General features: G+C 34.8%; 1 protein-coding gene across 3 annotated transcripts in view; it reads left to right on the forward strand.

Moving 5' to 3' along the window:
- Nucleotides 1-26,203, forward strand: part of DIAPH2 (diaphanous related formin 2) — a 291,784-nt gene that overhangs the window by 142,278 nt on the left and 123,303 nt on the right. For all 3 annotated transcript variants that reach the window (XM_064518290.1, XM_064518291.1, XM_064518292.1), the window contains one exon: nt 5,439-5,562. In XM_064518290.1, coding sequence (XP_064374360.1) covers nt 5,439-5,562 — 124 coding nt within the window. The remainder of the gene's footprint in view (nt 1-5,438; nt 5,563-26,203) is intronic.

Here is a 26,203-nt window from a genome sequence, read left to right on the forward strand (position 1 = left end):
CTGTGGCTCTCTATTTTTCGTAAATAATAATAAACAAAATCAGTTAGAAATTATGTATGATGAAGAGAGCTTCACCCAGTATTTTTGCAAAGGGAATACTGATCAATCTAGGTGATTATAATAGCCCTGCACTGACATGAAAAACTCTGCCAATATATGAATCCCCAGAACTTCATGTTCTCTTAATAATATAAATCTTATGTTAATAGTAATTCTGTGTGACAGTGCTTTAGTTTGTGGAAGTATATATGTTTAGTTTTTGATACTGATTTTTCCCTCTGTCTCGTAAATACTTTCTAGTATAGTGGGTTGTGGTATACACGTATTTGTTAAAGATGCTGTATTTCTTTCAGTTTTAGAGCTGCAACGGCTCTCAATCAGCCATCTTTTTCTTATTGCTAAATAACGGGCCAGTGTGTTTTAGCAGTTCAGAACAGGGTGAGAAATCTTGCTGCCTCTTTGGTATGTTTTTCAATGTGTTTTCTGACTTGGGGAACAAGAATGTAAGAAGTGCCCCTTTGGGACAGGCCAGTGATAACATGTAACCTGATATTCTGTCCAACCCTGGCAGCAAGATAAGACCGTTTAGGCAGAACATGTAAGACTTTCTAGTTCCTGCAGTCCGTCCCCCTGCAGCAAGTGTGGACTTGTTGTCTGCAAGACATTGAAGCATATGTACCTGCCTATTTCCTTTGGTACCTGTTTATGGACTAATTATATATGAATTTGTATAGTTCTTTTCTAAATTTGCTGATGCCATCTGCCTTCAAAACCTCCTCTGTCAGCAAACTTCTGGAAGTTTGTTACATAAAGTGCTACTTTTTATGTCTTTTAAACAAATCTCCTAGTAGTTCCACTAAGTGTATCCTAGTTCTTGTGTTGCAAGATCTGGTGAAGGTCAATTCCCATGACTTTTTTAGCCTCTCCTTATAAAGCATCATAGTCTCTGTTTATAAAGCAGCTGCTGCCTTTCTTTGTTCATTTTAGTTGCTCTTTCTGAGACCTGTTCTAATAGTACTATACACCTCTTGAGATGCAGAAACCAGACTGAGTACACAGTACTCAGTGTGACTTCCTGAGGTTTTATATAGCAGCAAAATGGTGTTGTCTTCTCAGAACACTTCTGTATGATATGCAACGTTTTGCTGGCTTCTTGGGCTGCCCCTGCGCATGGACCTGAGGATTTGAGAGCTATCAGTGCTAACATGACCTCTTTCTTGAGGTGAAACCAGCAATCATAAACGATGCTGTGTAGACAGGGTTTTGGATTATTTTCCTTTAGATTTATTGTCTTACGTCCATCTATGCTGAAACTTATCTGACACCTTTTGCCCACTTATTCTGTTTTGTGAGATGGATCTGGGGTTCCTTATCTTCAGCATGGCATTAGACAGCCTGAAAAAACTTGTCCTCTGCATACTTGAGATTTCACTCTTCACTTCCTTCTTTAGAGCACTGATGAAACTGTGGAATAAAACTGGTCCCAGCAACCCTTGGGACCCCCATTCATGATTTGTCTCCAACCTGAAAAGTGATCATTAAACCTTACTCTTTGCTCCCTGTTCTTTAACCAACTTTCAGTCTGCAAAAGAGCCTTTCCTCCCGTCCTGTGACTTTTTTTTTATTTTAAATAGCCTCTGATGTGGAACTTTGTCAAAGGCTCTTAAAATGTTGAATGTATTGTGTCCACTAGATTCCCATATTTGATATCCACGAGAACTTCAGCAGTTAATGAGACAGTTCACTTTACAGAAGCCATGTGGACAGTTTCCTACAGACTGTTTATCCATGTGGTCTTACCTTTTTACAATTATTATATAATCTGTCATCTTACCAGGGGTAAAAATCAGCCTCACCAGCTTATAGTTCCCATGATCCCCTCTAAAACCATTTTTGTACAAGAGAATTGCATTGCTAGCTACTAGTCTTCTGGCAGAGTAGCTTTTTGTAGCAGTGAGAAACGCATGCCAGTCAGCAGTTCTACGATTTTACATTTGAGTTCTTTCAGGACTCTCTGATGAATGCTGTTAGTGACATTATTAACATCTGGTGCATGCATGGTGACTTATGAACATGTAACTTACCTATTTTATTTAATACTTATGGAACATTAACTTCAAATTGATGTACCTTCTCTGGTCTGACTGTCAGAAGACTGCCTGAGGTGTTGGACTCTCCCCCAGCATCTTCAGGAATGAAGATCAACACAAAGAATTAATTGAGCTTTTCTGCTTTGACCTTCTCATTCCTGAGTGTGTCTTTTAGATCATCATCAAGCTGTCCTAATGATTTCCACAGCTGCCTTCCAGCTTTTGATGTATTTGAAGAACTCTGTATTGTGAACTTGAACATGCTTTGCTCTTCAAATGCTGCTTTTTTTTTTTTTTTGCATTGTTAATTTCTTTTTATGTTTAACTTGCCTATTTTGAGTTGTTCTCTTTGAGTAAACTTCCATTTCTTAAATGCTGACCTTTTCTTCCTGTGGATGGTTTTCTTACTTCTTCTATAAAGTTTTTTGGGTGATGGGGGTGGATGGTATTTTGCTGTTGCTTTGTTTTGCTTTTGAAATACGGTACTTTATCCAGGCTGCTAATACAGGACAGTGTCCAGGCTGCTTGTAGGCCTCTTCCTAGTTTGGAATTGCACCTTCTAGAGTTTTATTTATTTATTTTTACTATTTGCCTCATTATGTCCTATCTTGAAGTTCAGTATCTGTGTACTGATTTAGTTGGTTACTCTCTCTGGCTACAACAGTACATCTAATAGTACTTACTGCTGCATAGAGGCTTTCCCACTAATGCTTCTTGAACAATACTTGTGTACCAGTGAAGACCAAGTCCTACGTTTACGTAGATTTTTTTAGACTATTTTTTCTAGGAAACCTAATTTACACATGGAATGATGCGCAAATTGAAGGATGAACAAATCTTTGTCTTGCGATCACCAGCTTTGAGAAGAGTAGTGATAGAGCAGTAGTACAGTCTTACTGCTCTGTGCTTTAAATAGAAAGTGGGCTCCAAGAAATGGCATTTTGCTACAGATAGCATTTGTGCCTTGGCCTTTTCTAAATCAAAACCTTGCAAGATATCTAACAGACTTGTATGATTTTCCCCAAAAGAGTAAAAAGTATTAGTGTCATCTTCTTTTTCACATTACTGTAGTAGCAAATCTCTAAAACATTTTATGGAGGGAAAAGCACATATTTTGTTACAGATTGTATGTGCAAGTTTCCTGTTAAAAAGTCATCTTAAGCCTTTCTTGCAGAACAAAGGCTTGTTCAAGAAAGTGTTTGAATTGAATGTAAATTTGTACATTTGCCTGGGCTAGGGAAAAAATACTGAGGTGGATGAAAATGAGTATTCCTTAAAGATTTTTGGTATCCAGTATGCCTATGAAAGTTAAGTATAGGAAGTACAGCTTTTGAGTGCGGATGTCTTGCTTAGATAGAGTTCTTTCATACTTTCAAAGTCAGTATGCATTTAATCTGAACTGTTTTCTGAATTCAGTTATATAAAACTGAATTACTGAAAATGCGTTCCTTCTATTTTAATCACAGAGGCCAAGAATACTTATTTGTCATTGCTTGCTGAACTCCTTTGCACTTCTACATTTCAGACAAAAATAAACAACTACCGTTGCTATGCAGTCATGCATTTAAATATTTTCAAATCACTGAAAACAGTTAAATTTTATTATCTATAATGTTGCCTGTTTGCTTACCAGCTGCTATTCTTTTTACCAACAAAATTACCGTTTTCATCCCTTCTGATTTATTTTTTGGTTCTAGCATTTTACTTCAGGGCTGTTTGTTTCCCTATCCAAATACATAACTGCCGATAAAACTTCCATTATAGTAATTCAAACAAGTTCTTCAGTTCAAGCAAAAATATCAGTGTTCCTTTTCAGACTTAATAACATGAAATGATTAAACTAATGGAGCCATAATCTAAAAGCATTGGTACTGTTTATTATTCAGACTGCTTTAGCGGATGATTTCATGGTTACTCAAAAAGTGACTTAATAGCTAAAAGCGTGCTGTGGTCAGTGTAGTTCCCTTCCCCCCTCCCCTCCAGTTTACTTAAGTCTAAGAAGCTGCTTCAAAATAATTTTAAAATTACTTAATTAGTGGTACTTACCCATTAAGTATCCAGAATGGATACAGTTGAAAATATAATCAATATCACATATGCGGCGCTGTCCTCTTAAAAACTGACCAGGAAATATGCACTTTCACTAAAGATGAAGTGGTTTGTAGAGCATGAATCACCTCTAAAGCAGAGCTTAAAATTTGAAACATTCTATGCTGAGTTTAGAGGAAGGACATGAAACTGTGCAGACCTTGCAGTGGTCTTAAGGGAGAGGTGATACCGAGATTGCCTTCATCTTATTGAAAGCCCGTATTTGTAAACTATGCAAGAGGAGATGAACAGCATGAAATAGAGTAGGGCTCTAAAATGGAGAAAGTGAGAGAGTGCGTGCTTGTCAAGCAGGCTGTTCTGTATGATTAAACTGAGAATCGAAGGCAAGCTTTATGGATAACCTCTTATGTCATGATTTTCATCTATGCCTTTGGAAGGTTTTTCAGTTTGTTTTTAATGTTATGGTGACCAGGAACTTTCTCTGCAAGGACTCTCATTTTTCATCTAGTTCTGTAATGTTTTCATTTCTTCTCTGTGGTATTGTAGTGTACCTTGAAAATTATGATGTCATGACTTTTAATGGAGATTTCTGTTGTGTAATGATGTAACAGTGGTTATTCTAATACAGATTAAAGAAAGAGTGGTTTACAGTAGAATAATGTTTGTCAGAGTAAGCAGTTTGTCTTTAGACTAGCCTCTAGGTTTTTTTGCTGCTATTCTATAAGTTCTTTTTTTGTAATTATCAGCAGCTTTTATTATTCAAACCTGCCTTTGATATTAACAGAGGACTTCACAGATGTTGGTTTAGAGAAATCAGTTTAATTTCAATAGAAGAAAAATATTTGATCTTTTTTTTCCATGGCTATTCCTTAAATCATTTATATAACCAAGTACATGCATTAATAAGATCATTCATTTAACCAAGTACATGCATTAATAAGGTAAAATCTCTTTGAACCTTGGCTACTTCTTAATCTTCAAATTAGACTTAAAAGAATGAAATATTAGAATTTTTATCAATAAATTTAAATGGAAATTGAGTCATTTGAACTAATGGTTGAATAAAGTGGTGACATTCCCACATTAAATATGATGATTTGGTATATTACATTAGATATTTTCACTTATTTTTATGAAGACTAGAATTTTTATGAGCAGTAATTCAGAAAAATGTGAGTCTGCTTAATGGAATCATTCTCCTTAAGACTATTTATACTGACATTGTTTTCTCCCCTTCTGCTACCCTTTCTTTTTAACCAGAGTCTGTAAGATTTTTATTTATTGTCCTTTTTTTCTTAGTTTCAGCCCAGAATCTCAAGAGCAACCTTGATTCAATGGGCCATCAGATCCAGCGCCTCGAAAATGACATTGAGCATTTCCCTAAAACAAAAGACGCACATGATAAGTTTGTTGAAAAGATGAGCATATCCTTTTTGCACTTTTTGATTGATGATCTGAATGTTCTACTTGTCTGGTAAAGTATTTACAACACTTGGAGAAAAAAAAAACGGTTTTAAATGACTTATTCCATGGCATTATTCTAGCATAGAGAAAAGTGTATCAAAAAAAAGCTGGATGTTTAAAAACATCCTCCCCACCCCCCTAGTGTTAACTAAACTGAAATGCATTTTTTGTTCTTTCTCTGAGTATAACATTAAAGCATTTATAAGCAGACTTCCAAAGAAAAAAAGGTTCTGTTGAAGGAGTTAGTTATAGTAACCTCTCATATAGATAAGAATATATTTTTATCTTATAGAAAAACAATTTTTAATGGTAACTGTTGAATTTTTTCAATCTAGAAAATTATCAGTAGTAGAACTGAGAGTAATGCGACCTTCAGATATCTTGGGTTTGGAAGGAGAGAGTATGAATTTTATTATTGGTTTTGTTTTTTTAATTTGTTTTGTTTTGGAGAGGTCATTTTAGTAAAAAGTATTTATGCATTTTATATTCAAGATTGATTTGTCCTTTTATTTCTGTAGGGAATAGAGACTGTAGATTCTTTAACCTTTAGTAAGCAAAACCTATAGGAGAATGCAAAGTGATGTATCTGTTTTAACCTCTGTTTTCCCTAAAGAATTTCCGCATACCCAGCTTTACTTTTGTTCAACTTGAAAGTACTGCAAATGCAAGAAGCTCGCAGAACTTTGAAAAAGACTAAGCAAAATTCCATTGTTCTTAAAAGAAAATCACAGTGTTTGCACAGAGCACCTTTCTGCGTATGTGCGATATTTAGCAACGTAGTATGTGGCCATGAGTAAGAAGTTTTGTGCATTTATTTACAAAATGGGGCATCTATTCTGTCTTAGCCCATCTATTCTATCTTAGCTCAATAGAACAGAAGTCAGCTTTGTTTAAAAAGGGATTGATGTCAAGCCATAAGAAAATATACTGGTCACACTTAGTAGTTAGGAGAAGCTCTTCACTACCTAGTGTGTATTTGGATACTAGATTTTAATGGGGTTAGCTGTCTCAATGGATTGAGTGAGAGAAATTTGCACAATGTTTATATCTTCTCTGTGTGGATTTGTTTTATGTTTTTGTCAAGACTGCAGGAAAGTAGCTTAAGGGAGACTAAATGGAAAATTATTACTTGTTACTTACATATTGTTTCCTACCTCATCTTACATGCAAGGTTAGGAACCTTGGTAGTTAGCACATTTATCAGTTCTGCTAATAAAAAAAAAAAAAAGGGGGGGGGGGGAGTGAAGGCAGGCTTAGTATTTTCCTGAGCTACTTTCACATAAGGAAGTCTTGCATAATCTTTCCAGTTCGATTTTCTTCACTTGTGTTCAAAATGTTTTGCCTTGTAGTAGCCTGTTGCCTTGTCATCAAGTGCATAGGTTGAGCACTGTCCAGTAAACCCCACTTTCATTCATAAATCATGCCAGTACATTGAAATGCACCTTTGGCAACCATGTTTTCTTGTTAACAGCTCTATTTTACAGACTATATACATTTCTTCAGTTTTTGAGTAAATGTTTTGTCATTTGTTGTTTTGCTACCTCTGTATTTGCTGTACTTGAACAATGCAAATAATTTTTTTTTAAGTGACTTGTTTTGTGAGAAAAAACAAAAGCCAGGTAGGTAATGTTTGCCTTTTTTTAATCTGCTGCTGCTTACCTGAATTTCTTAAAGATATCAGATTCTATATCTGGGAATGCAAGTGAGTATTTAAGAAGAGGGGAAAAAAGTTAAGGAATATGTTTTTTTGGCTTAGGCAAAATATGAGTATCCTACCAAATTTTTTTTGGAAATTAGTTGTTGAAACTGTGTTAACAAAGCAGCCTTGCTTCAGTGCACATATCTGATGTCACAGCTAGATTGTCAGTTCCTGGTTTAAAAAAAAAAAAAAGAAAGAAAAAAAAAAAGAAAAAACCCAGATGAAACCGTAAGAAATTAACTGATTCTGCTTAAGGATTTATGTCTTCATAATTGATAGATGACCTGATAAATGGTGTGTTTCATTTCTAGAAAGTAATTTCAGGTGATGTTAGATGATCAAATTTGTTTCTGCTTCTTATCATCAAATATTTCTACATTTTTTCTACATTCCCATTTTTTTTAGACTTGAGAAGAAATGTTATTTCAGTCTTCAATATATATTTCTTTTGTTTTTGTCATCTTACTGTTGTTGCATGTACTGAGATTAGAAAGTTAAGGAATTTCAGAAGAGTCGGCTGAACATCTCTCAAACTGCTTGAGTGTATCAGAAAAACATGAAGACGTGTTAGAACATAAATGAGTTCTCAGTAGAGAAGGCTTGAATGTACCACAATTAAAGGCATAGTTTCTCTTTCCCTTCATGCCAATAAACAAAGCTAATTGTGGGTCTTTCTTTAGAGAATACTAAGAAATATTGCCTGGTGTAGAAGATGAATTACAATAAAATACCATTCATAACATAGAAGCAAATGCTATGAAGAAAATGACCTGATTTTAATTTTTTAAAGTAATAAGAAATAAGGCACATTTTTGGTACTGAGAGTGACAAAAAAAGAATGGAAAACTGACTGATATTTTAATGTAGGGTTTTTATTCTGGACCCATTTTCAAATAGACTAGTTTGTGATTTCACTTAGTCTTTTTTTATTTAATGCATACAGTTACTTATTTCAGCACATATTACTTCATGTAACTCTTCAATGAGTAACAATAACTTAAAGCTACTTTAGGTATTAAATACAAAGACAGATAGGAAGAGTAGTAGTATACTATTCCACAATCTGTTTAAAAAAAATGCAATTGCAGCAGTAACGTGTTCAGGTAAATATGCTCCTTGATTAAAAAATACTGAATTAAAGCTGGTAGATTTAATTTATGTAGTTTTGGCTGCAGTCTGTTAACTTGATATAAGTTTTGAACAGTTATTTTAACACAGCTTGATATTTAAAATCTGAGGAATAATGCGTTAATGTTATCCGAATAGTTCATATTTAAAGGAAAACTAGAGGCAACTAAGTAAAATCTTTTGATAACAGAATCACATTTGGTTTTACGTTAGATTGGCTTTAGAGCTTTGCAGATGTCCATTTGGATTGGTTTTGTAATCATATCAGTGTGACTTTCTGCTTGTTTCATCTTTTTTCCATTTATGACCATTCAAAAAGTAATTAATAGTTAAGGTATAGTATGATCATCTGATTTGATTTCGTATGTAACAGAAAAGTCTCACCAAATAATGCTGGTATCAACTTCATAACTTCTCTTTAATTAATAGCATATTTCTTATGTCATTGCGTGATCTAGATTATAAAAATTCAACTAGTATAAGTTCTGCTACATTCCTGATAGGTTGTACCAAAGATTGTTTCTCTCAAAAATATGGATACTATTGCTGGTTTGACTTCTTATAGTTTCAGTTCCTAGCTATCATGACACTTTTTTCATTTTGCTTTGAGTTTTAAGACCTATTTGTTATTAGATATCTTCTTCTCCATGTGGAAACTTTCATACCATGATGAGGTTACTTAAATTTTTCTGCAATAACAAAGTAAATTAATTTCTCTAGTTTAGGGCTAGTTTTCCAGACTTGATGAATACTTTGGTCAACATGCTTTTTTAAGTATAGACTCTGACTAAATACAGTTTTTCAGTAATCATTTTGTAGCTTCCTAGACATGAAGAGTCAGTAATATAATATTATGTATAACTGTTCCACATCAAAAAACTGTGGCTCTGTAGCCACCATGATGATAGTGGAACCTTGTTTTCAATCAGTTAGCACAATGCCAACGTGCTTCTGTAATTGCTCCCTCCCAGGACCCAGTTATCCATTCTGCAAGTGTGCGTCTATGTTTGCTCTTTGTGATGAACACTGTGGACTTTGCAAAAACTTAGCTGTACGGAAATACTTGTGTGGGATTGTGAAATGATTTTTATGGTCGCTATCTTGCTTTTGTGCTAGAATTTTAGTTTGCCTGCATTTTTATATTAGGGATTTTCTGTAAGTATTTAGTTGCCTGAGATTTAAGGAATTCTCACAGCGTACTCTGAAGTCATTGGGATCCTGAAGCTGGCCTGTGTGGTCAGCCACTCGGAGCAGCTGGTTTCCAAACCTTATGAGAATTACAGCCATGTTGTAGCAGAAAGTAGAATATGGTTACAATGAAAGAAAAGATTAAAATATTCCTTGCATAAATTTCATTTTATATGAAATAACTTATGATTCTTGGGACAACTTTTCCATGATCTGATCCATGGCTCGAATTGTACTTTACCTGAATATCAAATTGTAAATAGTTTAACTTTAGCTGTGGGCTGTTTCTTTTATAATTAGTGCAGCTTCATGCATCTGGGGAGTCTGATTCAACAGTTTAGAAAAGTAATTAGAGACCATGACAAATTTTGCTTTCACTCCCTGTTTTATTTCAGTGTTTGTGCCTGTAATTAAAGAATTTTAAATGGAAAACTGAGTTCTATACTCTCTTGTGATAGGTGTATGCCTAGTCTTCCTTTTAGTGATGTTAGAGTGCTTACATAGATAGGAACTGAGAAACATATTCAGATTAATAGAGTTTAACTTTGCATATTATTAAGAAAGGTTAAAGACAGAATAAAATGCTATTTCAGGGGGGAGCCTTGGAAAGTTGAACAGTTAACAGATTGCACTGCACTTTAACTAATCTTGAATTATAACTCTAGACATATAGATAGCAGCTATCCTTCCACGAGCACGCACACGCTCACTTGCAAACCCTCAGAACAAAGGTATGGTCCTCTAAAAAACAGACAGGAGCTTTGTTCTGTGGAGAAGGGCAAAGCAGTAGAGTTAAGGTAGCAGGAGGGCACGATGTTTAGTGAGGAGGCATTATTAGGTTCATTCTTTTTCGTTATTCTGCCACTTCAAGAGAGACTGATTCTTTGCTCTAGCTATTTGAATTTAAAGAACCAGATATCTTGTTTGCGGACCATTAAACAGTTTGCAGACAATCTCACAATAGAATTTTTGCAGAGTGTATCCTAAATGGACTAATAGTTCCTTAAATTAAGACTTAATAAAACTTTTTCCTTCAACTACAGCATTTACCTTAGTAAGAGTATTAACATGCCTCATCTGGTTAATATCCTTAGACCCCTAGGCTACAACAGTAATGGTGTAAGTATTGACTTTTGTTTTCAAGAGTGTATATCACATCTACTGAGGTACTACAACTGAGAATCTATTACAGTTTGGGTTGTAAAATCAAATATTAAAAAATAGTTATTGAAGTTATTTCTTGTAGGACAACATTTCCTGGAAATCTAAAAATACAACTGGAAGTTTCAGGTGGTTTGCAGAAACATGCCTGTTGAAGTAAACTAACTTTGCCTGTATGATAATAGATCTAGTCATTTACATAAACAGAAGGTAAACCTATGCCAACAGATGAGTTTCATAGCACACCACCTCCCAGATTTAGTCAGTGTTTCCATCCCAATTTGTGCTCTTTCAAATAGGAAGAGCAGACGAAACAGGAATGCCTTTTTAAAACGAGGGAATGGGGCTACCATAATGTAAGAATGGAATCTGACTCTTTCCCCCGCTTGCCGAAGGTTCAGGGAGTCTGAATCGGAATACTACAGCTGGATCTGTATACATCTCTGCACACAGGCTAAGTATAAACCCAAATACTAGGTGAGATGCCAGGGGAAGCAAGTCTTTTTTTTGATGACTTATGACTGCTCCTTGGGTAAAGAATTTTGCTACGAATGTAAGCATTCTAGCCATAGTCTTCCATGTGAAGTTCTGCCTTCCTAGTTTAGGATCTCCAGGGAAGTTTAAGGGATAATGAGCCACATGCAATCCTTTTACAGACGGTCCTTAGCTGGGTCAAACTAGCTCTAGCTTTGAATCACTTCATGCTTTCCTTCTCATATTGGCAGAAACTTCTCTTCTTGTTAGCATTGTATCTGTCAAGCAGATTTTATCACATAGCAGTCATTAAGACCTCTTTTTCTTCCATATTTGTGCTTAGAAACTGATGCTGTAACATAGTGCTTGTTGCTTTCTCCAGACCCTTGGCTCCGAGTGAGTAGTAAGGATATGTACCAGAGCAATAAATGGTGGCAATTGTTTTTGCTGATTGAGTGCATACATGCAAGTAATTTATTCAAATCTTTAGTTTTTAGGGGCTTGCAATATTAAGAGAACCATGAGTGGAATTACTGCAGATGAAAAGTTTTCGAAACAGTGTTTATTCATCTTAAGTAGAACAATAGTGATCTTGTGAACTAATTTAATTTTCAGAAATGAGCACCATTCACTAAAGCAAAATCTTTTCTTAAAAAAAGATATCAAGTCTTCTGCTTCTAAGGTTTCTCAGCTGGTATCAATTATGTGCTCATAGCTCAATGCTATGTTCTAATAGTGACTATTGCTACACAATAAAACATGAGTTTTAGTAGTTCCTTGTTTGATCTACTTGAGTGGTAAAGAAATGATCTGGGGAGAAGTCTACTTTAAGTGTGTGAGGGAGCTTTTGTGCACTGAGAATGTTAGAAAATATTTAATGTGCACTAAACGTTAACTGATAATTCTCTCTGCACTGTACCACAGTTTCTCTTATAGCATGCCACGAGGGAAGAAATGAATTTACTTTGAATCAGAATCTCTGCATCCTGAATTGACTGTGATCCCTCTGCCCCCCCCCCCCCCGCCCCACTCAGAGTGACTGAGCAGCAGGACATCATTAACACACTGACAAGGAGTGCTGAAAGAATGTTAATGGCATTACCACTCTTGTCATCTGCTAATGCTTGGGATTTCCTCCTAGCTTGTTACAGAAAAGTGTTTCACTTCAAGTGTTTTGAGATGCCATTTTTAGGAAAGCCTATTTTGTTTTTCAGACAATTTGAAATGCGCTGGTGCCTTCATTTCTGCATGAATATGAATATTAACATCTGAATTTTTTCATAACCAGAGGCTCCTCAAAAATAATCCAGAAGGGAGAAAATTTCTAGGAACTTTTGTATGTGCCCTTACTTTTGAAGTAATTGGTGTTTTTCCTGACTGTATTTAAATGTATTTTTTTAAATATAGAGGCATTTTCTAGTTATTTGGGAGTTGGAAAAGAAAAACTTATTCAAAGATTTTGAATTCTAGGTCATTTATAATCCTTTTGACAAACTTATAAAAGGGCTTTTGGCTTATGATATTTATCTAAAGATTTTTTTGTTGTTGTTCTTGCTATCTACAGAAATGTCATTTGAAAATATTTTCTTTGGGAGGTTCAGTCCTTGACTAAAAGAGGTATTGGGGAAAATCATGGTTGTATGTCCAGGTAAAATATTTTTTCCCTAAATAGTATCTAGGGAAAAAAGGTCTGCCTTACTGTGAAGTTTATACATCAGTAGGGCTGTGGTGTGTTTTGTTTTGTTGGTTTCTTTTTTGTTCTGTTTTGTTTTTCTCCAGTCCTGCTTCTCAAATAGCCTAGTTCTTACTCCCTCTACCCTCAAAGAGAGAAAACCTAAGTTGTTCAAAAAAGGCAATGAAAAAGTGCTTACTGTCACTTAAAATTGTGGAGTATTAAGTTGGGTGGTGAAAAACAAAGGAACAGAAAGATATGGCTTCTAGGTGTAGCACTAGGTTGTGGTTAGTTGCATTATAACAATACAAGCAAGGTGGTTTATGTGCTACTGCCCTTAGCATTGAGCGTTCATTCAAGCCTTCTGCTTATGGTTAATGTATTCTAAGGAACACCCCTGCAGAAAGCACATGTCTTAAGATCTGCTAGCACCAGGGAACAGTCTTACTTAACAGGACTTGTGAGTGTATGCCATGGAGGGAAATGGAGCAGGACAGATTCATCCTAGCTTAGGAGATCAAAATATGAGCTGTTCTCTCCAAGACTTAGCTCAGGAAAAGGAATACCTGATTAAATGCTTAATCAGTCTGCACGTATGACATGGAATCTGGATATTCTTAACTCTCAGGTCTGGACGACTTGCATATCACTTCTTTTCTGATTGCTGCAGCTTGGACACTCTGCACAAAGTACAGTATATATATGAAGGGTGATCCTGCTTCTGTTAGCTTCTTACGAAGCTGCTTCTGATGATTTTGATACCAAGGCTTCCTCAGACTTGTCACGAAAAAGCCCCAAATTCTTCCTCCTCTTCCAGAATTCAGGAAATGCACTGTGAGAACCATTCAGAATGCAGGTGTGAGATAAAGGGCACAGTGGCAGAATGGCAAGATTTAGGAATACTCTTACTAGTGTTAGGAAAATTTCAGCATGACAAATGGATGCAAACTTTTTCATTCAGCTTATACCCAAAAAGTTACAAATGTATTTTGCTTCTCTCTAAGCCATTCTTAATTTATGTTCAGTGCTTTTTAGATGGAAATGCTTTGAGCAGTATATGTAACTCCTATTATGTTGTGTGTCTTTTGCTTTATACTTCAGGGTTATTTTTTTTTTGATTTTTTTTGTTTTTTGTCTTCAGAATTACAAGTGTACAGATTAATGTGTAGCCTTGCTTTTCACTAGGTTTTCCTCATTAGGCTGTTCGACATGCAAGTTCTCTAGCTTTGAATTAGTTTTCTAGTGCATTTCCAAAGATATGAATTGCTGAGGTTCCAAGAAACTTTTTGAAGTAGAATGTATACTGAAGTACTAGCAATACATTCTGTTTATTTATTTTTCCAGCGTAGAGTTTGGTCACTTTGAAGTAGTTGTTGTCAGTTCATGCACTTGTTAACAAAGCTGATTGTGCCATTTCTATGTCAGATTTGAGATTTTGGTGAGGTGCCTAGCTGTGTAAGTGACAGTGCATCCACCAAATGTGGATGCCCCAAATTTGTGTTGATTTTGTTGCCCCAAATGCATGGAAAGAATCACTGAAATGCATTTTTGAAGTGAAAATGAACAGTGTATTATTTTACGAGAGGTTACATTTAAAAACCTTTTATTTCTGAACACTTGCATCATATTTAAATGGATGTGCTAAAGCAACCAAGAGATGCTTGATTAAACCGATCATGCTTGTAATTCTGAGAAGTACTTCTGAAGGTCTGACGTATTTGATCAGCATAGGCAGAAAATCTCACTTCTGAAAGTGCTGTGATAGAAGATAGGAAGCATTAGTCCATTTATATAATCTGCTTTTCCTTTCCAAACTAGCAGCTTTTTCAGTAAATTCAGGGCATTTACAAAACATAAAACAGTGTTTTATTTTTCCATTTTTGCATTGCTAATTATTCAAGCTCATAGTGTCTCAGCGTTTTGAATCCTATTGAAGAACTGACCCAGCCAAGTTCAAAATCAGATTACAAACAATTTATGCTCTGGTTAGTCATGTTTATGCAGTCGGCATTATAGAAAATAACCTGCTCTTCTATATTGTTGAGCTCAAAAGCACTTAAGTTGTTTCCTTACTCTTTAGAGAATATTTCCACAGTATGTGAGAAGGTCTGCTTGTGCAGACGAGCCTTTGTGTAGGTACCAGTTTAAAAATTAGATAATCATGAGGTTAGAAATATGACCAGGACCTACCTTGTAATTTTAAGGCACAGTATGAGAACTGTACTCTGAAGATCTCAGTCCAGAGCAGCACTGTTGCAACTTCTGGGATTGTCTTTGTGTAATTTTTTTAAGGAGATTGTGTTGTTCAGTGACAGTCATGATATAAATGTTGCTGTTCAATTCCAGGTCCACTGAGAAATGACAGTATGGCCTTGTAGCATTTACTAATCCCTTTACTTCATTTTGAAAAAATAATATTAATACCTCAATAAAATTGCTTTGAGATATTTGCATGACTGGTGCCACAGTTTGTATGGCATACTGATACTTGTCATGAAGGTCAGTAGCTCTCATTGTGAGTTATAAGGTTAAATACACTGTTCCTGCTGCCTGTAAATATTCTAGCTCTGTGACGTGTTAGCCCACTATGTCTGCTGTGATATGAAGAAGATGAAAGCAGTGGATCTATGTAAAAAGTTAATTTACAAAGATAACTTGCTGAAACAAGGCAAGTTATTTCAGTATCCTGACCGAATGAATCTCCTTTTCTGGTCATGATTGAAATACAGTTGCTTTTGGTTTCTTATATCATACAATAAATGGTAGTGTTGATACTGACCTTCCCAAACAATTAAATTCATTCCTAAATTAGTGGAAAAATCAACCAATTTTTCATTATACTGTTGCTTTTGTTTCCTTATTTTCATGGGCGTTCTAGGGGTACTATATTCTACAATTTCAGAATTGTAGTACAGTTTTTTACATTAGTCATTTTGGGTGAAACATGTTCATTCACTTATTAACATGTTATGAGTTTCCACAGTTACCAAGTTGTCACCCTAGTGGCATGTCAAAGCTGCTAAAGTTTGTAGAATAAATGTGTATGTGCGTGTTTTTTTCTTTAAATCACACAAAGTATAAATTTATACCTGAGGTATATTGAAATTAGGTATTTTCCCTACTATTATGTACTATGAAATGAATTTTTAGTCTATTTTCATTACGTACAATCAAAAAATAGAACTTTTTCATGTTGAGATATTTCATGTTAGTTGTTTAATATGTTATGCCATGTATGTGGTTCTGTGAAATAGAATTTGGAAAACTTTAAATTGGTGAAGTCTACTATGGCTAAGATTCCAAATGTTGTATTTGTCCTAATATGAGTTTTATATGATATTTTGCTGTGCTCTTACTATATACCTGATTTCATTTTCTATTTCTTTTTTCATTCTTGTATTTTAATATGTTTATATTCATTTTTGAAAGAGAAATTCTACACAGATCTGTATAATAGATAATGAAATGAAGCCTATTCCATTCCTTTATGAAAAAGATTATATAAACCAATAGAGAGATATTAGTAAATCATTGTTGCAGTGTTTGACTAATTATATGAAGATTGTTAATTTGCTTTGAGACAAGATCAGCCTTACAGGCTGCCTTAAGGGCATAAACAAAGTAGCAATATACTCAGTAGAGTGAGGTATCAATCGAGTGTTTCAGGGACTGGTATAAAGTCCACTTTCATGTAGCAGCTTCATGAACAGTCTAGAAAAGAAGACAAGCAGCCTATCAGTTAAATTCACAGGTAACAAATCAGTAAATAATGAAAATGCAAGTGAGAGTGATACAAAATGGCTCAGGGAGAATAAAAATATCAAGACAATTGAATTAGAATGATTCTGAAAAAGTGCTTGCTAATATATTTGATGTACCAATGTATTTATGAGGATATAGATCATTAATAAAAAGAAATTGTTTACTACCTTCTCTTTTTCTATATGATTTAAAAAAAAACAAGCACAGTTTGAAAATGCAGTACAGATCATATGTTCACAATCCCTCGTAGAAAAAGAATTAGTTATTTTTGATTTTTCTGAGAGGATGTTCTTTATTGTGTTCTGTAGAGATGCTTCTCTTTATTTTCTTAAGTGTGTGGTCTGTGGGTTTTTTTGTTATGTTTATGTACATACTACATACTGGAGAAGTTAGGTAAGTTTGAGATTTGCTTACATGGATTTGAAAGTAGGTCTGTCAAGTTGGGGGTATCTGTCACAGTTGTGAAGTGGTGCCAAGCCAGACTGAGCGAGAAATTTGAAAAATCTTACGCATTGTTTTTTGAGGTTACTTTTGTTAGAAATATATTTTTTTTTTGTCGGACACAGGCCCTCAGTGAATTTCCAGTTTTTTAGGGGTGCAGACTAGATAGAAGGTAGATTACCAGGGTAGACAAGTCCAGGCAATGCTTCAGGCATGACTTTGTATATTGAGTTGGAGAGAGTACACAGGCTCATGGGTTGTTTATTTCCACTTGCCCCTTTTCTTTTGACTTGGATTTTTTTGGAGTTGTTTTAATATCAATATATAAAGCACTGTGGGTGTTGCTTATACTAATTCTTAGACTTCTGTATGTATAGTTAAAGTAGTGTTTATAGTTCTTGGAAGCTGAATTTCTTGTGCTGTTGAATTCAGTTGCTGTGGTTTCATCCCCATCAGCTGATCTCGCTGCTTATAGATCTGCGAAGGTATAGAGGAAAGGTTTGAAGAGGAAAGCTTCTAGAAGCAAAATCCCTAGAAAACATACAGCAGGAAGAGGGAGTAGGCTGGTTTGGAGGATGTGAGGTGTAAAGTAGCAGATGAGGTTTTGATGTATGCTGCAGTTTGTGTACAGCAAGGACAGCAAAATGGCAAGGTGTGGAGAAGAAATGCAGATATAACAGATAGGTGTGTGATTGGGCCTGGGGGGAGGAAAGCATGAGGTGCATATAGAGCTGAGAAAACATGAAAAAGGGTTGCTTCATCTTTTTCAGTTAGATCATATAATTTGTGATAAACACATTAGAGCTCACTTTTAAAACTTTCTGGACCTATGCCCTCAGTTATGTCCATTATAAGCACTTTTGCAGAACATTTCTTCCCAGATGGTGAACTTTTCCAGCTGTTCTGGACCTTCAGTCAATTGATGCTCATTTGTTGTTGCCTTAGTGCTGCTCTTTAAAGAGCTCTTCTCTTTCCTAATTTTCCCCTCCACCCAGATGAATTTAGCGAGAATAACAATCTTCGGCAAAATGCCTTTCTGCCAAGTTCAAAACACTAAGCTTTCTTTTTTTCATAACAATTCCTTTATTGTCATACATCTTTTCTTTCTCAGTTTTCTTGTTTGATTCATCTTTCTTGAAACAAGCTAAAAATGTGCACAGTGTTCCAGGTGATTGCTGAGCTGGGCTATCAGTGGACCAGCGTAGTTAATGCTCCTCTATCTCCTAGCGAGATTGCCTTCAAAACGTACCTCAGGATTGCATTTCTATTTTTTCATGGTTGCATCCTATTTTCAGTTTAAAGTCTTCCCATAATCAGCTAATATGCTCTGGAATTTTACTTTCTTTGTTATTTACAGATGACTAGCTCTTGCAGAAAAAAGATTGTTTGTCTTCAAATTCATGACCTGCCTTTATGCTGTTATATTTCAGACTAGTCCTTAAGGCTAGTCAGTTCTTTTTATGATATTTCTACCTGTGTTTGAAAGGAAGTGGGGAAAGCTGGGGAAAAAACTGAACAGTTGTGTGTTAAGCTGAAGGTAAAGGAAAGCTGGGAAATGGATGGTAAGATAACTAGAGAGAAGTATGCATCTGGAGAGGTATATATCAGGAGAGACCTGAGTATGTATGCAGAAGGTATTAGATAATAGGGACATAATCACTCATCTAGTTTGTACTGGAAAGTCACCTAATGATATGTAATGTTTTAATGCGTAATGCTCATTTTTTATTATGATCTTTAATATCAGTAAAAGAAACGACAAATACCTTTTGGAAAGTGATTCTTTAAACTTTAACGAGGCTGTACTAAAGGCATGGTTTTCATAAAGTTAATATTTAACAATATAAAAACTATAAAACTTTATAAAGTGTTCTACAAAACAGATTATCAATTTTCTTTATGATAGTATATTTAACCTCCCAAATATTCATTTTTCTTAAAGAGAGAGAGCCCTGATGTAAGGAGACATGGGGTTATATTGATTTCTTTCATGATGGGCCATACAATAAATTTTGTGAGCAGAAGTGTACAAGCTGTAGGTTCCATTATAGGATAAATAAAGGAAGGAGGAAAGATAGGCAAGAGGTATTTATGTGACAATTAAGAATTTCAAATCGCTTATTTTTCTGATTTGTATTTATTAAGACATATATTCTGTAAATTAAGTATTAGAAATGTTTGCAGGTTGTTTTTGTTTTGGGTTCATGATGGCTGAGATTATGTAGGTATACCACATGAGGGAGCTCCATCCTGTTCTGCAATTTAGAGGCCACATCTAGAATGTGCTTCAAATCTAGTAGTAAGTAATCTAGTAAGATTGAGAGAAGATTTAATACAAGAAAGGGGAAAAACAAAAGGCTGATGAAATACATTTTTAGTGTATATGTTGGCTGCTAGTGAGAGTAGATGATTTTGACAGTAATCTGTACAGGCACACAAAAAATGATGCAGGAGGAAAAGCCTGGTTGTTCAGGGGATTCCAAAGAACAAAATTCTGTTTAAATACATGAAAAATCTAAAGGCTTTTTGATTGTGAATAGTTGCCTGAGGGAAACCCTGCTTTCATCCTTAATTTTGTGTTATACTAAGTTATCCAAATCACTGAAATATATTTTGTTAGAGAATTGTGCACTTCTAGAATGATAATTCATTAGAGATCCATTTTTTTAAATTGGTATATGCTTATTTTAAAATGTGAAATTAAAGAGAAAGTGTAGACAATAAATTCCTGGAATGTAGATAGTATGAAACTTTCTAGATTCCATTAAAAGTCAATAGCATTATAGTTAATATTGTCATACAGTTAAAAGCAGGATGAAAATACCTGGAAAAAATAGAACAATTTCAGAATTCCTCTGAATAAGGAAAGTAATCTATGACAACATGTCCTCATGTTAATGTTTATAGATTCAGGGTGTAAATACAGAGCTTGCTTTCCACTTTTCTTTTTTGCCTGTTTTGCTTTGTCACAGATATTTTTTGGGGTCGTCTTACTGTCTGCATAATGTGTTTGACAAGTTGGAACATTTAAGTCTTGCAGCCATCTTCCAGATTTTCGTTAAGACAGTATGAAAAGAAAATGGGGAATTTATTTGAATAGTTTGAATATACTGCCACAAATAAGGCAATTGGATGCATTTTAGGGCTTTGGAGTACTCATAAATGTGTCCATTGTTCATTTCTGTTGCTTCATAAAGAAGAGATGCTGAATAAAATGAAATCCTCTAGAATTTTGATGTTAAAGCTAATGATCAATGACCATTATATAGATTTCTCTAGATTTAAACCAAAGAGGAGGAAAAATAGTGAATGATATATTTTCATTTAATACTTCTAGAATAAATTATTTATTTTTACTATTGTGAACCCCCCTTAAACTAAAAATTTTTCCATCAGCTTGGGTTGTTCTTTTAGCAATTTTGCTGTGTTTGTAGTCTAACTGAATGTGCAGACAACACATTTCTTGAACTAGGTGAGTGGTGGGGTAATAGGAAGGAAACAATTGTTTTTCTTTAAAAAAAAAAAAAAAAAAGGAAAGGTTTTTGCTGTTGCTGGGTTTTTCTTTGTTTTTTTGTTTAATCTACATGAGTTCACTGGTGTATTTTGTAGAGTAGCTCCACAAGTGATCACATTAGCACAATCGAAGGGGTGGTAAAATAAGGTATGGAGGTGGCAACAAGCCTTGCAAGGGACCATCTTAAACTAGCTTTATCACTGGACGAAATGTACCTGAAACTATGGTGATTAGATATCAAAATCAACCTGTCATGAGACATGGCTCTATAGGAAATTGGACTTGATTAATTGTGCTGTTCATGGACCTGCTTTTTGTCCCACCTACCCATCCCTCCCAAAAGAAAAAGAAATAAAAAATCCATGCAGAGAGGACTGATGTCATTGAGGAAGCATACTGCCGTGGTTTAAAGCAGTGTATTTGAACATAGGAAACATTAGTTTCATATCCTGATTGTGCTATGATTGTGCTCTTTGCTTTTCTGTCTGGCCGCAAACATCTGCACAAGAAATAAAAGTGTTTATGGCTGAGGTATATACACATTTGAGGAACTGCATCACTGTCTCCACATTTTCTTGTTTTAATTGTAATCATTTCAGAGCAAGGCTATGTTTGTGTGCATACATGGTAAGACTCTAGCAAATAATTACTTAATAAGTTATGGTTACATACTTCTGATATCAGTACCCAGAAAGAAAAGGGGAAAAGGACTTGGGCCATTTTACTCAGCTCATACATGATGTGTGGTTTTAATTATGCAACCAGTGTTCAAAATATTATTTAGATGCATAATAAAGACTCCGATGTTTAGAGTGTGCTCACTCTGACACTGATATTTTTCCCCTGTGTTTGAATTTGTGAATACTTCAGTACAGCAGTTTTTTGTACTAAACATATCTGTGACTGTTTAAATAAATTCTTTCTACATTTATCTATCAGCTGACCTAAAAATCCACCTCTTTGATTTCGAAGTCAAGGATCTTGAAACCGTATATGACATGAAAAAAAATTTTCTTAATTTTAAAAACAAGAAAATAAGGACTTCCTGATGTTGCATTAAAGAAACCTAGAAATATAAGGAACTATTTCTGTTTTGCTTCCCCACACCTTACCAGTAAAGTTTATGTAGATGAAGTAACTATCACATCTGCTGATTGAATCTTGACAGCTCAAACATACCTCTGTTAATTAAATCCATATGAAGTGAGGAAAAACTACATGATCAAAGAGAAAGCGAATATGGCTGCAGTTTCTCCGAAAGATTTAGGGCAAACAAAGCTGTAATTATTGTTTAAGGTATCTCCTTGTATTTTCCAAAGCTAATATAATATTTCTAGGAGTGGCTACCTTACTGCAGCTTTGCTGGAGTAGGTACCAACAGCTAATTTTTATTGTTGATAAAACATCATATGTCAGTGCTTTTTGTTGCTCAAAACAGTCATATTTAATTAATTGGAATACAATATGCAGAACAAATTTTGCAGAATCGTTTTGTTTGTACTAACTTCATTTTAGTTGTTTTTCCTTCTTGTTTTTATTCATCTAAACAGATTTTTATCTAATTGTTCTCCAGGGAAAGTACACTAGAAATCGATTACTCTTGCAACATTTTCTGTTTGATGGTATTCTTGACTATTATGTCTCTGTGTTGTTTCCTGATTAGTGCATTAGTAGTGATTATAGTTAATTGTTTGCCATCAGTAAAAATGAGAGAAATCTGAATGTAAAAAGCTTCAGAATACTAGTCTTAATATTGTTTCAAATAGCTTTAAACCAAGCTATTGTAAATGAGAATTACGTTGAAAGCTATATGGTTTCCATTGTAAAAGATGCTGGAGAGGCACCTGGATAAAGTGCACAGATGAGTGATGACCTTTCAGATTTCTTAGATATTTGATTCTAGGTAAATATGTGATCCCTGACTGGGAAAGATCTGAGCAAAGATCTATGGACATGTACCAAGCATAGCAAGGTAAAGAAAAATAACCTGCAAAGCATCGCCAAGGTGCAAAAAAGGAACTGGAGATGTTCTTTACATTCTTGAATATTTTTATAAAACTTATTTTTTGCTGTTCTTCTATCCTGTCATCTTTTAATACCCATTGATCTAGCACTCTCATCATTTACCACCTCTTCATGCTATCATCACATTGAAGTACATGCTATATTTCTAAATAGGTTTAAGGACCTTGGGAAAAGATCACAAAATACATATATACAGACACATATGTGCTGGGTATGAAGTTACATCTGTTTAATTATTAATCTGGTATAATCTTCTTTTTCCCTAATTTTAACTGCTCTCACATCCTTTTCAGAATAAATGAAGTTAAGTAGTCCATTCCATACATTCATGAATGACATTTTGCCATTCTCTAAAAGTATGTTTAAGGTATGCATCAGAAAGGTTCGTTTTGCTTTCAGGAGTTCTAGAGCTTTTAGAAGTTGTTTTAATCTTTCTTCAGTTTAAAACATTTTTTTAATCCTCCCTCCCACACACCCTGGGAAAAAAAAAAAAGCAGCGACACTATTTTGATGTATGTATGGACCTTTTGGAATATTTTTGTATTATAATTATGATAACATTCATACAAAACTGTTATGTTTTAAGGTTTTAACTGTCTTACTCTGAAAAAAATTGGTATTTTTAGGTTAATAGCTATCTCTAATTTTGAAGTTTTCCAGACTTTCTGTATCCAAGATATCCAAGACCTTCCCTTCGCTCTAGACTGTGGCTTTTTAAATGCTGCCTTTTATGGCTGCTATCTGAGGAGCCAAGTATTCATACTTACTTGAAGGCTTTTAGAGTCATTTTTCTTCTTCCTACCAGAAAAAACTTTTAAATCAGTGTTTTAAGTTTTTAAGCAGACTTTTCTAATATAAAACAATTTTATAAACAGTCTGCAAAGCTTTATTCCTTGGATTAAAGATTTCATAAGACAGGCCCTCATTTATTGGTTTTCGCCTAGAGAGTTCCTATGGGACTTTTAGAGATATGAGCCCTGGTCTGCACTTCTTGATTAACAGAAGTATAAATAAAAAAGGCAGTACTGGAGTTATGTTGATGTAAGCTTTCTGTTGTGCACAGTAAACTGGTGTATGTAGAACCAGTGGAAACAGCTGATGGTCTTTTTCATATCTTGGAAAGTTTGAATTCCTGAAAATCAGGAAGTAATATGATTGCTTAGAGCAAGGAGTAAGTAAATATTGACAGATTTTCTAGTGCTTATCAAGATTAAAGTTTTATGGCTTTTTACGGACAAGTCAGAGATTTTGTGCTGATCAGAAAATTAGGTCTGTTTGAATACAGTCATGAGAAGTTTGTTTTCCAACATGAAGTTAGTCATGATTCTGCAATTTAGGAAGAAAGCAGTTCACATCTAGCATTGTATTAGATGGTTATGGTTTTTTCTGTGCTTCATTTTCATAAACACACTGAAATACTCTCTGTACCCACTGAATGCAATTGTATTTAAAAATTCTCATAGTTAAAAACTTCTTCAGCTACTAAGGTGGTGTAATTGAGGTGAGGGAGAGCAACAAACCCCTTTGCTGTATCGTAACTGAGAAACTTCCCTTCCCCCCCCCCCCCCCCCTTGGTTAGCCAGTCAAATGAAAAGAATGATGAGGTAGTTTGCTTTGTAATGAGAAACAAATTCTTACATTGAGCTTTTTATGAGTATTTTGTTAGTGAATCTTTAAGCTCTTCACAAGCACAGTATTTTGTGTAAACAGATAAAATGGTGCTCTTTCTATGGGTCTTGATTTCTTTGGGTTCTAATTTGGGTAGATCAAGTGCATTGTAATGAAAATTTCTGCTGTTTTTTGAGGGGGGGGGTTGCAAAAAAAAAGACCTTCTGCAGAAAGGAAAAATAGATATATAACTGTGATTCATAATTATCAGCGTATGCTCCAGAAGTCTTGTCTTTTATATTCTGCATAGTCATAGAGAGACATTAGTGTGAACAATAAAATTGTTAGTGTCTGGTTACATATTGATAGTATGTGCAAATAGAGCTATCAGTGTGAGTGAGTTACTGTTATTAAAGACGAGTTTCTGTCTTCAGCTAGTAAGTTCTGTTTGTGTGGCTCCAATTTGGGTCAAAGAATGCTCCATTAGGAATGAGCTTAGAGATCAGAAGCTACAAACACTGATTCACCCTTCATTAAACATGATGACAAAATCGTAACAAGCTTTCTCTTCTAGCTGTGTAAAACTTCTGTTTAGCGTACCTGGGCCATGGCCATTCCATGGTCCAGAATTGTGCTCTGAAATGGTACGCAAGAATTTGTAAATTGTGGAATGTAATGTGTACCATTGAAATGTTTTAGTAAGCTTTAACACTCAGTGGAAGTCATCATAAGAAAGGTGCATTTCATTAATATTAGTAGTTGTTAAATGTACCCCTGAAAACATGTTTCACTCACTGAACAGTATATGGCAATAGATTAACAAGCAGTCTACCTATGGCTTTGATTTTAGGTAATGAAGTCAAATGATTACTTTGTTTTCACAGATGGATTCAAAGCATGGGGTTTGGATTGTGGGATTTTTTGTTTGTGTGTTTTTATGCTGCCATACAATGGGTTGGCTTACCTGCAGATTGAAAGCTAAATCAAACCTAGTGCAGATAAATAAATTCAAGTATTTGGTCTGTTTTGTTATATTGAATTGCTAACATCCTGTGAAATTCTCATGGTCAGAGTAATCCCTTTTATTGCAAAACAACTTTAATTAATAAAGCCCTTCTGATATGTTGAAATAATTAACTGTTCAGCAAGGTAATTATAAATTGGATGTTTATAGTTGTCATAGTGCAGATTCAGGCAACTCATTTTTTCTCAGTGTTTCATGTTTCTCTTCAGCAGTTCTCATGGTTGGGTTTCGTTTTGGCATGCTTGGAGGAGAAAAAGCTCTATTTGGGATGAAATACAGTGTGTAAAAATTATGTATATCTGGATTTTTTTAAATTGCTCTTTGAATAGCTTGAGGTTCTATTATAGATCCAGCTTAAAGAGGAAAAAATAATCTGAGATGCTAGATTTTAGTTTGAAATTATGTATGAACAGAATAACCAGTCTTGTTCTTTTTGGTTTTAAGCTCAGCTTGGCTGTAAACTCAAAACTTGATTCAGCCTTGCAGATACGGAAAGTCCCATGTGAATTAAGCTGTGAATTTCCGTTGAAGTTCCTTTAGGTATGAATGCAGACTGTGCTGTGGAAGTGAAATCTAAGTCTTCTCTGATTTCTTGCCTGCTCTACTGTACACTTAATTTCCTTTTGTTCTTAATTTCTTACTGCTGAGGATGTCAACTACCACCTATGAATAGGGTTAATTTGCAAGCAGTCCTGCTAATCTAAACATTCCTATTAGTAAAATGAAACATTTATGATAAGTGATGTGATAAATGGTTTTTATCTCACTTTTGTGCAGTTAATCTAATCCATCATAAGGGCATACAAACAAAAAATCAGCTGTTGTAAGATTATTTACATAATTCTTTCTGTATAATTACTTCCTCTCCCCCCAGTATTTCACTTTGGGCTCCAACAGTTTTACT

Source organism: Dromaius novaehollandiae, chromosome 11, assembly GCF_036370855.1.
Source record: "Dromaius novaehollandiae isolate bDroNov1 chromosome 11, bDroNov1.hap1, whole genome shotgun sequence".
Classification (NCBI taxonomy): domain Eukaryota; kingdom Metazoa; phylum Chordata; class Aves; order Casuariiformes; family Dromaiidae; genus Dromaius; species Dromaius novaehollandiae.